The sequence below is a fragment of the Thamnophis elegans genome, chromosome 1 (genome assembly GCF_009769535.1).
Source record: "Thamnophis elegans isolate rThaEle1 chromosome 1, rThaEle1.pri, whole genome shotgun sequence".
In the NCBI taxonomy this organism is placed as follows: Eukaryota; Metazoa; Chordata; class Lepidosauria; order Squamata; family Colubridae; genus Thamnophis; species Thamnophis elegans.
In genome coordinates this window covers 55588461-55603762 of record NC_045541.1, presented here as the reverse complement: position 1 = coordinate 55603762, position 15302 = coordinate 55588461, and the positions used below count along the sequence as shown (strand labels likewise).

Genomic DNA, 15302 nt, shown 5'->3' with positions numbered 1-15302 from the left:
ACTCTGATGGTGGAAAAAAAAGGGATTAATAATAGAAAAGTTTGAACTTAAAAATGTTACCGTCTTTCATTAAGCGGTTTTGTAAAATTTGTATAAAAATCAAATGCAATACAATGATTGTAAAGTAAACAATTCCTAAGGCAAAACAATCTTGATACTAGAAGTGTTGATTTATGCAGACTGAATGTTATAGCTAGGGAAAAAATTCATGCAATTTGTTGAGTAACATAATTGTAAAACACCCCTCCTATAAATTAGTCACTCTAGCTTTATTGTCAATAAATTAACTCTGTAGACTACATGGTACAGCTCACAATTATCCATGAACATTGTTCATTTTAGGGACCTTTTCACTTTCATTATCAGATAGAATAATCTGTTCTGAGAAGAAGTTGTTTATAATAATATTCTTTTGTAACAAATTTCCCTAGTTTTTAAGAAATGATTTTATATTCTCTAGCATTGCTCTATGTTCAGGTATAGCTTTTGTTTTAATGACTTGAAGTACAACGGTGGTCTCAACCCATTCATTGATAGAGATAGCATCCATGGTGCCATTTTTTATCCTTATTTTTGACCAATGCAGACATCCTCTTTTCTGTGGGGCAGAAAGGATTCACTCCCCACCCCCACCCCACCCCTAAGCCATAGGCAAAATTGATATGCAAATCCTGGATCTTGTTAATGGGCTTTAGATGTTAGTCTCCTAGTTTGATCTGAATTGACTAAAAAAGCTCATGAACTACATAATACATAGTTTCAAGCAGCCATCAAAGGCATTCACAATCCTGTTGGGAGAAACCGAGTATTGATGAAAGGGAGAATTTATTGTGTATGTAAGAGAATTTCTTTCAAGGCTGATCTATTAAGGCAGGTTTCATGGCTCAGGAAAATCTGGGGCTGCTTTCAGTTTACCCCCACTTCATTTTCCCCACTGCAAGTCACACACTTCAATTTAGCCGTCATCACCATTAAATTGTCAGATGCTTTTTTAATGACATCACTCTTTTTTTTAAAATCCTGTTTCATTTTTTCCAGATGGGACTAAAATTATTTATAATGATCTCTAGCTGAGTCTGAAATGCAGTCTTTTTTATTTGCTTTCTCATTCCTTGCTCTCTCTCGCTCTCTCTCTCTCTTTCTTTCTTTCTCTCTTAGCTCTTTTCTACCATGTTAAACAACTAGATTTGGCACAGTTTATTTATTACCTGTAGCTTTTCCTGAAACAGGAAGCTGGAACTTTGCCTGAGGATTATGGTGTAGAATTATGTCACAAATAAAATGCTGTTTTGTCTAGAGGTCCCATTCTATGAAACTGGGCATTTGGGAAGTGCTATATTTCCAGTTACGGTTGACCTTGGAAATTATTTTAAATTGCTTACTTGCATCCCTAAGCATTTATCTTTAAATTACAACTTCATTTTTCCCATTGCTGTTGGTGGAAGGCTAGGCAATTTGAGACCCTGCAGATGTTACTAAGCCATGATTTCCAGCTGCGGTAGCTAGCCAGCATAACCAATGCACAATACATGTTCCACAATTGGCTTGTGACAAACAGAGTTAATGGAGAAGGCACAAGTTACAGTTATGTGATGTTTCACTTAACTCCCATGGTTAGCTGCTTAATGACTGAAATGGAAGTGTTGTAATAATGTGATTTTCAACCTAGCAACTGCAGCACACAGTTGCTGTGTCCCAATCGCTAAACAAGGACTATCAGTATTTGGTCTTCCTTACCTTCTGATTTTATAGTCTATTCGTGTTCCAGCAGTTAAAGAGACTGATTTTGATAAAGAGTTGGGTTTTTTTTCTGCCTCTTTTCCAGACCTTCCACTCTAAGTGGCAGTCCTGTTATCTCCGATATCTCCCTCATCCGTCTGTCACCCCACCCTGCGGGACCTGTAGACTCACCTTTCAGCCACCCTCATCCATACATGAACCCCCATGTGGAGCATTACTTCCGATCCATGCACAGCAGCCCAACTCTCTCTATGATCTCAGCGGCTAGAGGTCTCAGCCCAGCTGATGGTAAGTGGGGCTCTGAGGATTGACTCAATGGTAAAGTGAAAGTTTGTGGCAAATAGGGCGCGTCTGTACAATAACACTTCCTAGATCAGAACTGGAGAAGCTTCTTGTATGAGAAGCGAAATGTCTTCAAGGAGAAACAAAATCCAGTTGCCTTTTGGAAAAACATTTTTGGGATTCTCTAGGTTAATTACCATTAATGTAAATATCCATGATCCTTTTGGACGATAATAGCAATATACACATCAGTCTACATCAAGTCCAGGTCAGTATTACAGACTTACAAATATTATTCTGTTCCATTATTATTTTTTTACATTGTTGATAATATTGTTCACAATTTTATGCAATGCACAACTTTTCATAATAGACAAGGTTTTATATGTGATTATTTCTAGTATAGACTTGCAAATAGTTATTTATAATATTTGCTTTAAAACAAACCTTTTGCATGCAAGGGTACTGTATATGTTCTGTTATGAATATTTTTTCCCCAAAGTACATTTTATATGAATTTTTGCATGAGGAATGAGGAACATTACTGGTTTTCAGTCCTTGTCGTTCATCTGCTGCAAAGGTTGTGAACTAGATCCCTTTACTCCCAATGAAATCTGTCATGGGTGTTTTTTTATACACCTACCAAATCCGTCATAGTAATATAGCTAATAGTAATATTTCCAAATCATAACTTTACATTTATGAATTAGTTACGTTCATGAATGAAGAGATGAATCATTCTACCAACAGGTTGGCCTTTTGTTAATTATATATGAGTGCACATAATCTTGAATATAAACACTTGGGGGAATCTTGAAGATCATCTAATCCAACCCACTGCCTTATTTAAACACTTCCAAGGCAGTCTATTGCATTTTTATGCAGTCTTTAAGACATTTTTCTTGATGTCTAATTTCAATCTGCTTCTTTAAATAAATTAACATTTATTTTAATTACAACTCCATGCCTTTATATAGAGGCACTGGAATTCTTGGATCACACAACTTGAACCTTACTGGATCTTACAGATCTTTCAGAACCAAAGCTGCTCTGCAAATTCTTCCTGTGTATGATCCTAGAATTCCCCATATTCTCCAATGAATTGGAGGATGGGTGGGTGGACCTTTGACCCTTTCTTTTCTCTGATAGAAAGGCAATCAGACTGCATTTACATCATGGGTAGTTTTAGTCCTTGTAACTTATAATGTATAATGTACTAGTATTAAAGGGAAGAAAACTAATAAGAATATACTAATATTCTTCATTTTCTTTTCACTAATAATATTCTTCTATATCATATCTTATTTGTATATTTCCCAATTCTGCAATATCTTTCTTGGATTATATTTACCAGGAGCTACACCCTTGTTATTGTATCAAAGATTTCCATAGAGTTTTCATGTTTTCTTTGTGATTCATTTCATGATGATATCTAATGAGATAAAAAAAGGGAAAGACAAATTCCTTATTTATTTAAAAGTTTAAAAATTATTTTTAAATGAAATATTGACAAAACATGGTTCAATAGGATTGGGTCATGGATGAATGGATGTAGTCCTCACACTCATACCTGCCTATCCTTGAACTGTATGCATTCAAAGGAAAGGCAGAGAGCAATGGGTCTAGGATAACTTGCCTCAGCCAACTCATCACAGCCATCTTGCTACGGACAATTCCATGCGGGAAAACTCAAAGCAATAAATGTTAGATGCCACTGTTTCTTTAAATTTATTTCCATTGACAAAAGTGGAAATAATGTTGAAGAAACAGTGACGAATAACATTTATTGCATTGAGTGGAATTACCATGATGAGTTGTCCCAAGGCAGGTTGGCTGCAGCAAGATGGCTGTGGCGAGTTGGCCACAACAAGATGGCTGCAGCGAATTTTCCCATTCCAGAGAGCAATGGTTCAATGTAAGGCCTTCTTCAGCTGACCAACAGCAGGCTGATAAGAAAGGATACTGGGTCAAATTCTCAAACCAAATGACCAACTTTGCAGGCCAAATGTTCTCCAGGACTTGCAGGGTGAAGGTTTTCAAATTGCTCAAGGTCTGGTTATCAGTCTTCATGAAGGGAAGCAAAGGTCAAGTCTTCTAATCAAGCTTGACTCTTGCTGATTTCCTGTCAGGGCCATCCAGTTTTCTTGGTAATAATATGGAAGTATGTTGCCCTTACCTTCTTTCTGAACTGATTTGTTTGTTTAACTTTCCAGGCTGACCTCTAGATTACCAAGGAATCTGAAAGAAAGAGTGAGGTGGGGTGGAGGAAGGGGACTACATGAAAAGAAGACCAGAAATCACATGTCACCATTTGCCATCTGTTACCAGCTATACATTGAATATTTATTATAGTTAATGTTAAGAGAAAGAGAAAAAGAGGAGGTAGATCTGTTTAATGGAGAAAAAGGTGGAAGACTGAAAATAATAATTTAGAATACTGTTAGCTATACTATTCATGTTCACTAATTTATTCTTGAAAACAATATCAAAAGTAAGTGGCATCAAAATGGATTTCAGTAAAAAGCAGCCTCCTAACTAGCTTCTCCTATGTAGAAGATTCTGTATCTTGGTGCTTATCTATTACTTAGTAGTAAAGTCAAAAGAAAATATCTACACTTCCTCTATATATGGGATGAAGCTAGAACTTCATCTCTACAGAATAAGAACTGGATGGTATGAGGCATGTCCTCAGCTAGAAGGATGTAATGCATCTGGTAAAATCTAGTTTCTCTCTCATTGCTGACTTGGTTTTGTTGATCCCAGGGGCATTTCCCTTTAGCAAGTGTTAAGCTTCCAAGCTTCTGCATTAAGTAAGCTACAGATGTGTTTTATTGCTCTTAATAGTCTTTCTTCCTCTCAGTATGACCCCTGAATCTTCTTTCTTCCTGCAGAAGAAATGTTATTATTATTTGGCATTAGAAAGGGGTCTTGATCTTGGCTTTCAAATTTCTCTCTCCCACCCTCTCTCTCCTCATCCCTCTCTCCTCCCCCTCCTCCCTTTGTAAATAAGTTCGGTGTAGAATGGGCATAGAGGCAGGCAGGTTTGAAAATTCACAAATGGGCAAAAGTGAGGATAATTGGTTCTGGCAAGCTAAATGGTTTTCCACTGCCAGGCACACTATAACTGCCCCCTCTCCCCCTCTCTCTCTCACACACACAGAGGGAGGGGGGAGAGAGAGAGTTTATTAGATCCCTGCTTTAATTTTCTTTTGCTGCTTCTCATTAACTAGGCTTTGTCTGTCTTTTTCTTTTGTAAAAGGCAGGATGTTAATTTCGACAACATTTCTGCATCCAGAAGTCTCCCCTCTTTTCCTCCATTCCCTCCCTCCCCCTCTTTCTCTCTTTTTCCTTCTCCCTTGTGAACTCTGTGTTCATACAGCAGGATTATTTTGGAGGGGGGGTTAGAAATGAGAGATTGTTTATAAATTTGCGGAAATAGAGGAATGTAGAGGGCCCCAGCCTGGTGTCTTTTGTCGAGAGCGAGCACACGTCAGAGTTACAACTACACAGTTTTGGCAGGGAACAGGGAGTTTCTAACATCTTTGCAGTTATTTTGCTGTCTGGAAACATTTTACCCTTCTTCTCTCCTCTGCTCCTGTCTTGTTCCCTGCGCAGTAGCTCATGAGCATCTAAAAGAGAGGAGTCTCTTTGGCCTTCCCCATCCTCCTCCAGGAGCCAGCCCTGCAGACTACTATCACCAGATGGCGTTCATGGCCAGCCACCCGAATCCTTATGGGGACCTCCTCATGCAGAGTGGAGCAACAGCCGGGGCCACGCATCTTCATGATTACCTCAGCCCTGTAGATGGTGAGTAAAAGAGCCTCTTCTGGCTGGATCCATGTTCAGGAATGTTCTTGCTGGAATGACCACTTCTCAGGTGGGTGAATGGCACTGTAACGTTGATCATAAAAATCTCCCTGTGTGCTCTCCCCCAGGTGTCTTAAGAAAGACAAGATTGTTGGAAGCACTGGGTTACTTGACATCCTCTTACTTCCTCCATGTGGCTGAAGGCCCTGTTTTGCCACATGGCCAAATAATAGGACCAACCTCTCCCCTGCTTGTTTTTGCAAACTCTTCTTAAAGAATGTACAACTTGTCTTGCTAAAATCCCCAGTTCTACTGGATAACAAACACCCTCATTAAACTTGGCAGTCACTGGGAAGCTAAGATGTGTGAACTGAAAGGCTCTGCCATGCTAAGTGAGAGCGGGCACGATCGCTTCACAGTGCAAAAACAAATGCTGGACCCCGCCTCTTCAGAAACTGGGAGGGACGGAGAGGGAAAAGGTTCTCATCTAAAGTTTTGCTTGCTTGTTAAACTTCATGCTTTGAACAGCTCCAGCCTTCAAACCAGTTAAGAAAGGGAGGAATTAATTTTGAAGAATTAGTACAGGTTTTGAGATGAGGATCTCTTCAAGTTGTTGAGAGACTACAGACATGTCATCATAGCTGAAGCGCTTTCAACTGTTTTCAGTGGGGAGATGCTATGAACTCTTCCATTAAATAAATGTGATTAACAAGTGCTTAATGTGGCTGGATTTTATGTTCCAGCTTCCTTCCTTTCACAAATATAGATAAGGTGGGAACAACTGGAAATAAGGAAACCGTTGAGCAGGTTCTAACTAATTACAATATTTGGGCTTAAGTAGGAGAAAGTTTACCAGAACTTTGCCAATACCATTGGAAAAAGCCACTGTGAAACGCATGTGTTTGAAGTCTTATGCATTGCTGTCACTGAGTAGTAAGTTTAAGATATCTTTTGAATATAGTTTTGCAGGTTAAACCATGTGAGTGTTTTATAAAACAGACTCTAGTAGCATATTAGAAATCGATAATGAATATTCACTGAATTTTAGCCATGTAGCTTATGGGAAAGTTGATGAATACATAAGCTCATATACCTCTTGCTTATAGAATTTAGTGAAATAAAATAATAGCACACAAATTTGTTTTCTATGCTTCAGATTCCCTCATTTGTTCTCTTTTCAAATCGGCCTCTTTCAGAGTGTGTCTCCACCCCTCCAGCTCATGGCTTCTCTGCTGACGGGTAGGCCACAGTAAACTACTCAACCTTTAATGTGCCATAGAAGAATTCGCAGCAGGCCTCTGTGGAGTAAAACTTCAGTTCCGCCCTGTTGCATTTATGTTAATTTCACGCAGGAGGATAAAACCTTAGCAACCTCCAAAGAAATGAGGTCAGCTTTTAAATCTGAGGAGGTTCATCTGTAACTTTAAAAGGCTACTAGTTTGGAAGGGCTGTTTTGTTTCCCCCTCAGTCCTTATCTTCTCCAAAGAGTTCTTTGTGGCTCTGGTTTTCAATCCTTGGGATGATTTCCCACCCCCCACCCCTGCCGCCACCGCAAAAAAAAAAATGCCTACAGATGAATAACAATGACTATCACTGTAGTGTTTCCACTTTGTGTAGGTCACAACTTTCTGAGGATAGGAAATACTGGCAAAATCTAGTCACATGTGGTTTACTAACATGAATTCAAGATCTTTGTGTTTCGCTGCTTTTTAGTCATTGCAAAAAGAGGAGCTATCGAAGTTAAATGGGTACCAATTTTCAAAATAAGTTAATACTTGTTGTGGGTCGTGGATATGGCATCACAATGGTGTTTGCATTGTTGAAATATAATTTTACTGCACTCAACAGAAAGTACAATACCAGGTGGGTCTCTCAAAGTTCTTTCCTCTGATCTTCTGGCTAAAATTTTGCTGAGTCCTGGATTCTTCAAAAATCCCATTTACCTATGCTGGTTTAAGGAGCCTTAATGATTTTTAAGGGTGGTGAGACAGCTTTTGTGTTGCTCAAGAAGGATCTTGGAATACCTTGAACTACAAAACTAAAGGACCCTAAGAAATTTGCCTCTTAAGACATCACCTGGGCCAGAACAAACATGATGCGGTGTGACACTCCAGAACATTTTTAAAAATCACAAGAACATTACAAAGCTCAGCCACATGCTGTTTGGCGATAAAGGAGTTGCCTGACACAGAACTCTGATGATATATTTATTTACCCTGCTTCAGCTTAAGTTAATATTGCTTCTGATTTGGTGTCCTATGAATAGGATTTTACTTCATTTACAAAAACAGAAGGAGCACAGAAGAGATATCCATCCAACCATTTAGGAGTGAGCTTCCTTTTTTGATCAAGCACCAAAGGAGGTGAAGTGAAGCTCTGTTGAGTCCTTTCTGAACTTTCAGCTCTTTTCCAAAAGAGTCAAAGTATGAATAGCTTTAGGGATAGAAAAGTCTGTGTGCATATTAACAGGGCAGGAAATATCAGTCAATACGAAGCAAATATAAACCTAAATAAAAAGTAGATGTAATTGCTCAAAGCTGCTTGATAATGCCATTAACTAAATGGATTGCTTTAAAGAACAGAAATAGTTTGTATTTAAATCTGATGTTTCATATTGGTGCATGATTATCTTTTCATTTATAAGAGTCTCCACTAAACTGGAACAAGCTGCACTCCAACTGAAATTGAACCTGGAAGCTGGCTTGAAGTGGGATAATTCAGGATGACTTTGGGGATGGATGGATGGATGGATGGATGGATGGATAAATAGCTGAGGCATTTGTTCAGGTAAACATCTTGGTATGGAAGTACAGGGAAAATGTCATGATTGCGAGTTGACTGAAAGATATACACTGACAAATATATCTTGGTTGCCAGCTGCTGCACACTGCTGGCTCATATTTAAATGGACAACCATTTAAATATGAGCCAGTAGTGTGTAGCAGCTGCCAAAAAAGCCAACACAGTTCTAGGCTGCATAAACAGAGGGATAGAAACAAGATCACATGAAGTGTTAATACCACTTTATAATGCCTTGGTAAGGCCACACTTGGAATACTGCATTCAGTTTTGGTCACCACAATGTAGAAAAGATGTGGAGACTCTAGAAAGAGTGCAGAGAAGAGCAACAAAGATGATTAGGGGACTGGAGACTAAAACATATGAAGAACGGTTGCAGGAACTGGGTATGTTTAGTTTAATAGAAAGGACTAGGGGAGACATGATAGCAGTGTTCCAATATCTCAGGGGTTGCCACAAAGAAGAGGGAATCTATTTTCCAAGGCACCTGAGGGTAGAACAAGAAGCAATGGGTGGAAACTAATCAAGGAGAGAAGCAACTTAGAACTGAGAAGAAATTTCCTGACAGAACAATTAATCAGTGGAACAGCTTGCCTCCAGAAGTTGTGAATGCCCCAACACTGGAAGTCTTTAAGAAGATGTTGGATAACCATTTGTCTTAAATGGTATAGGGTTCCTGCCTAAGCAGGGGGTTGGACTAGAAGACCTCCAAGGTCCTTCCAACTCTGCTATTGTATTACTGTATTAAGATCTATTCTTATATGGCTGTGGGAAGGAAGAACACAGTCTTTCTTGTCAACAACCAACTGATTTTTATTCATTCTAATTTTACCATGTGTTATCCCCATATTAGTCAGTTAATTGGTTTCTAAAGGTTTCCATTTTTTACAACTCCCATCCTTTTCTTTCACATTATATTTCAATCTTCCATTTTGCTTCCCCACAATAATTTGTTAGCTGTAATAGTTGTTTTAATCAAACCTGCTTCCCTCATTTATTTCTCCTACCGATTCTTCATTACTTTCAGTAACTTTTAATGGTTTTGATATTTTGTAAATAATTGTGAATACTATATTGTGAATATCCTTTCATGCTCCTCATAACTCCTGATTCCCTTTTTATATAACTAGTAGGAGTGTGGGCTAGTATATTAGATAGAATCATCAAAAAGATTGAGCCTAGGGAGAAGCGATGACAAGGATTATTGTGGATGTTGTAGAGCACGGGTATCAAACTTGCTGCGTCACGTTGCCAGCACGTGATGTTTCACAATGTTTTTCCCATTCACGGAACTGGGGTGGGTGTGGCCTGCATGTGATGCATCTGGCCGGTGGACCACCAGTTTGACACCCCTGTTGTAGAACAACGAATAGAAGAGGGCAACAGGGATGGTTATAGTACTTTAAATATGCATACCACAATGTGTCCATTTTTCATTTGTTTAATGAATGCCCATGCCTTATATGATTTTAAAAATACTTTTTGCATATACAAAAGTACTTTGTTCCTGTGTGCTCTTTTAAAATGCTGGCAGGTCACTTCGCTGTCCAAGAACATCCTGACATATGTACTCATTTATTACCCTTGTTTCCTTGCATGTAATCTGTCCATTTTAGAGATAACGAAGGATTGTTTGTCTCTAAACTCCCCCCTATCTACTTCCTCAGAAGTGAAACTAAAATATCAGCATAGTTTGATAAGATACTATGATGATGGTCATTGCCATACAGATGTTGGCTTCACAGAATCTTTCACTGAGGCATCAGTTAGACATAGATCCAAGAAAGTACAAAGACAAATTACTGCAACAAAGGCAGCAATAATTCCTAAAATAATTTTTCTTTCCCTTGCTTTTGGGTCGTGTATACAAGAGATCATTTATATTTATTTAAGTGATTTATATGATTGCCTATTTCAAAATAGTGAGTCTGGGTGGCTAACAATGCATAAAAACATAATATAATGTAAAATAAAAAATAAACTGAAAGCCTAATAAAATAAAAAAGTTAAAAAGATACAAAAAGCCTAATAAAGTCACATAAACTATACAATGGTAGTCTTTTTACACTAACCAAAAAGAAACTAACTCACCCTACATGTAAGTCTCAACAGATATGCTGGTTCGATACCTAAAGGAAATATCAGGTCTGGAATGCCCTTCAGAAGACTAACAGAACCAGTGATTAACTAAAACCAACTTCAGTTACCAGTCCCTGGAAACAAATAGGGAATGTAAAAGACATTTTGTCAGGCATCTACCCAAGCCTTGATATCATCTATTTTATCAGACACGTGCATAACAACATTTAGAATCTACAAGGACTCCTAATGCCTCTTTACTAACTAAGACATAAACTGATGTTGAAGTGTGATTTGGCAGAATGTTTTGGTTTCAATGACTATCGCGGTTCACAGAGAATTGGATGATGATCATGATAATGATGATGATGATGATGATGATGATGATACACTTCAATACTCTACCGAACGGCAAACAAATTTTTTCATAAGTCAAAGCTAACCGGTTGATTTTTGGTGATGAAATATAAATTCACAGAGGGTGGTCTGTAAGAATGTCCTGCAGACTCAATCCAGTGTTCTTGTTATGATGGACATTAGAGCAAGGGGAAGAACATCAGTAAGTTTTAGATTGAATTAACTACACAATAGTGGGTGGGTGGGTGGATTGATGCTTTTCCCATGCTAGATAATGAGAGCATGAACCTCTGGTTTTCTTAATAATATCCCAGGAAGATAATAAAGGGGACAAACTAAGGATTAAGCCACAAGGCAGGTAATGTGATTTTTGGTTAGTTAGCATTGAAAAATGTCTACATGTCTACAGATTGTAACAAAATCTAACAATTCAGAGAGCAGAGCTGATTGTATCTGTTATGCACCCATATTTTCCCCATTCATATCTCCCCTCAACCTTCATTCTCTATCCACCCATGATACACCACATAGGCAGCATTTTTACAGATTAATACAATCTTAACCTTGATCCCAATGTGGAAATAAAGTGGGAAGTCCAGTGCAGGATAGTGGACAAACCCCGATGGTATTTGTGCCGAGGTGCACAAGAGCCGAGGTGGCGCAGTGGTTAAATGCAGCACTGCAGGCTACTGCTAGATCAGCAGTTCAGCGGTTCAAATCTCACCGGCTCAGGGTTGACTCAGCCTTCCATCCTTCCGAGGTGGGTAAAATGAGGACCCGGATTGTTGGGGGCAATATGCTGACTCTCTGTAAACCGCTTAGAGAGGGCTGAAAGCCCTATGAAGCGGTATATAAGTCTACTGCTATTGCTATTGCTATTGTGCTCCTCTGAGAACTCCTGATTGTGTCATAGAAGTTCCAGTAGTATGATGGAGGAGGTAGGGACAATTTCAGATTTGTGTATTTATATCTTGACTTTGAAGGGAGTTAAGTGAGTAAACACAGCTGGGGACAACTGGGAATCAAACTTTTTATTTCAGTAGTCCATCTAATAATTAATCCAAGCCCCAACTTTGGAAAATTGCAGGTTTCTTTTTCATAATTAGGATGTGAAAGTACATCTGAAAGTAAATTAGTGAATGCAAATGGAAGATTGGTATACGGGTGTGTGCGTGTCTTGGATTACTATGTAGCTGTTCTGTCCCCACTTCTCCACTCGTTAACAGATGGCAGGCAAACAAACTTAAAAGGAACTTTCTTTATCAGTTCTCGGCTCAGACTGGCTTCGAGCCCAAAAATAACATAAATACAGTCTCTGACCAGATAACAGAATACAAAACAACTCTTACAAGCAATGCACTTCTCCAAGTGTAGCCTTGAATCAGGGTTACAGGAAACACAAAGCACTTATCCAAGTGTATCTTACATAAACCACGACTGATGATCAAGCAATGTTGTACGAACCAAGGAACGCACGAAGGAACGTTGACTCCTACAACTAGGGCATGGCACCATCCGTCCTTTTATCCCAAAAACCCCACTAATGAGCCCCAGCTGCATCGCTAATCTTGCATTCCAAAAAGACTCACAGAAGACTGCTGCTGAGTCACAACAGGTAGCAGAGATGTTAACTAGTCGAAGTCTAATCAAAAATCTCCCTATGTATTTAACACTTGGCAATTATAAAAGAAGGATATTGACTGATTTATATGTCACCTTTATTTTGTACAACTCAAGGTGCTATGCATAATGACCCTTCCTCCTGTATTGGGTCTATGAGAATTCGCCATGGCCAACTCACCATGGCCAGCTTGCTGCAGGACAACTCACCAGGACCAAACTCATTGCGGGACAATTTGCTATGAGACCAGAGTTACACTAATGTCAAAGAAATTGTGAAATAGAATCATTTAAAAAAAGAATGCAAAAGGAGTGACAGAATGCAATATGAATGACACAAATTATTTTTTAATTTTTTTTTAAATAATTAAATTGAATTGTTAAATTGTCCCACAGCAAGTTGTCCATGGCTAGTTGGCCATGCTGAGTTGGCTGCGGCGAGTTGGCTGTGGCAAGTTGTCCCATTCCATCCTGTTTTCCCCACAACGACAATCTTGCAAAGAGGGTTGGCCTGAGCGAAAGAGTCGAAAGAAAGAGTTGGCCAAAGTCACCCATCCAGCTTCCACGTCTAAGGGAGAGCTAGTACTTGAAGTCTCCCAGTTTCTCCCAGCAAATTTAGACAAATAATAAATATTTGTAATGTAACACTGTTTTATATATATATATATTTACAGATGAAGTCTAAAGTTGAATAAATATGTTTAGCTTCTTATATTTTTCTTTGTGCAGCCTTTCAGTGAAGGAAAACAAACTTTTGATTTGCTTCCATCTCTCCTAGAAATTTATGCTAGGAGATGGAAAAAGGGAATTTGCCTATAGAATTGCCTAAGATCAACCCTCTGACTTTAACATACACTATATTGCCAAAAGTATTCTCTCACCTGCCTTTACTAGCATATGAACTTACTGTAAGTGACATCCCATTCCTAATCCATAGGATTCAATATGATGTCGGTCTACCCTTTGCAGCTATAACAGCTTCAACTCTTCTGGGAAGGCTGTCCACAAGGTTTAGGAGTGTGTTTGTGGGAATTTTTGACCATTCTTCCAGAAGTGCATTTGTGAGGTCACACACTGGTGTTGGACGAGTTTACATGGCCTACCACTTCGTGGCTGAGTTGCTGTCATTCCCAAACACTTCCACGTTCTTATACTACAGCTGACAGTTGACTGTGGAATATTTAGGAGCGAGGAAATTTCATGACTGGATTTGTTGCACAGGTGGCATCCTATCACAGTTCCACACTGGAATTCACTGAGCTCCTGAGAGCGACCCATTCTTTCACAAATGTTTGTAAAAACAGTCTGCATGCCTAGGTACTTGATTTTATACACCTGTGGCCATGGAAGTGATTGGAACACCTGATTCTGATTATTTGGATGGGTGAGTGAATACTTGTGAATGCATCAGTAGCAGATTCTAATGGAAACTTAAACCCACAGCGTATAAAAAAATCAACAACACCAAAGAAATTTCACCATGTCTTGCAATATCTGGAGGATCCAAATTAGAGCAGACAGTAATGAAATGCAAATGCTTTGATTTGTGATAAAATAAGTCCCAGGTTATCTTGCAGAAACTGACAGCTTCCAGCAGAGTTTTATACCCTGAAAAAAAAAAGATTAGAGGTCTCTAAATGGTTGCACCAATAAAACCTGGGCTGCTCTTGGACATCAAGTTTTCTACAGTGGTCAAATTAATGAGAACCAATGGCAGAGCTGACACAGCAAGCATAAATCATGATGGGAAGGAGCAGCGAGGACCGAGTACAAGGCTTTTCTTTCTATTTAGTAATTTATCAAGGGAAGTGGCACATTAATAAACAGATCTCCCTTGAGAGGTGGGAGTAACAGAGATAAATATGACTGTGAAAGCCAGCTTGCTCACTCCTCTTGGTAAAGTAGAATGGACACACACACACTCAAAAAGCCCTTCGTGGATGTATCAATTTGGGCGAATGAATATGTTTGCATCTTCTCTTGACAAAATTCTGTCTTGTAAGGATAATCAAAATAAGGACCTTTAGTATAATGTGCTGCATCATTCCTCATTAGCTGTACAACTATTGCTCAAGAAGACACATTCACACAGAGGTTTTGAAAGGAGGTTATGTATATGTTAGATGTTGTCCAACCTCGGCAGTACATCCACAGGGAGATGCTTGTCTTGCTGGGCCCCAAGGGCCACACCACAGAGGGAAGCAATTGCTGGATTAAGTGTGCAGTATTGGCAGCCCTTATGAACACATCTGCATCATCAGCATGGAAATTTGCAAGCCAATGGTGGGTCTGTTTCATCAAGGGGCATACTCAATTTGTCAATGAAGTTCTCATGGGCTCAGTAGTATTAGTCTTTCTCATGAAACCTTTGTGAATATCTTTATATAAATGTCCTTAGATCTCCTAGTGCAGAATGATAAACCGGGGGTGTCAAACTTGATTTCATTGAGGGCTACATCAGAGTTGTGTTTGACCTCGGGGGCCAGGGTGGGCGTGGCCAGGGTGGGCCAGCTTCATGTCACTCATCTCGGGGTTCCTGTGGTGGCTCAAGCACTCTGCCAGTGAAAATGGGCTCCAAAATGGCTGAAAACAGAGTTTGGGGGTGCGTGTGGATCCCT

General features: G+C 39.2%; 1 protein-coding gene across 6 annotated transcripts in view; it reads left to right on the top strand.

Annotated features, from left to right (window-relative positions):
- The window catches only part of GLI2 (GLI family zinc finger 2), a 316230-nt gene that overhangs the window by 257450 nt on the left and 43478 nt on the right, over positions 1 to 15302 (top strand). For 5 of the 6 annotated variants that reach the window (XM_032216322.1, XM_032216338.1, XM_032216302.1 and 2 more), the window contains 2 exons: positions 1826 to 2028; positions 5638 to 5829. In XM_032216322.1, the coding sequence (XP_032072213.1) occupies positions 1826 to 2028; positions 5638 to 5829 (395 nt within the window). The remainder of the gene's footprint in view (positions 1 to 1825; positions 2029 to 5637; positions 5830 to 15302) is intronic. The other variant, XM_032216311.1, reaches the window with a different exon arrangement.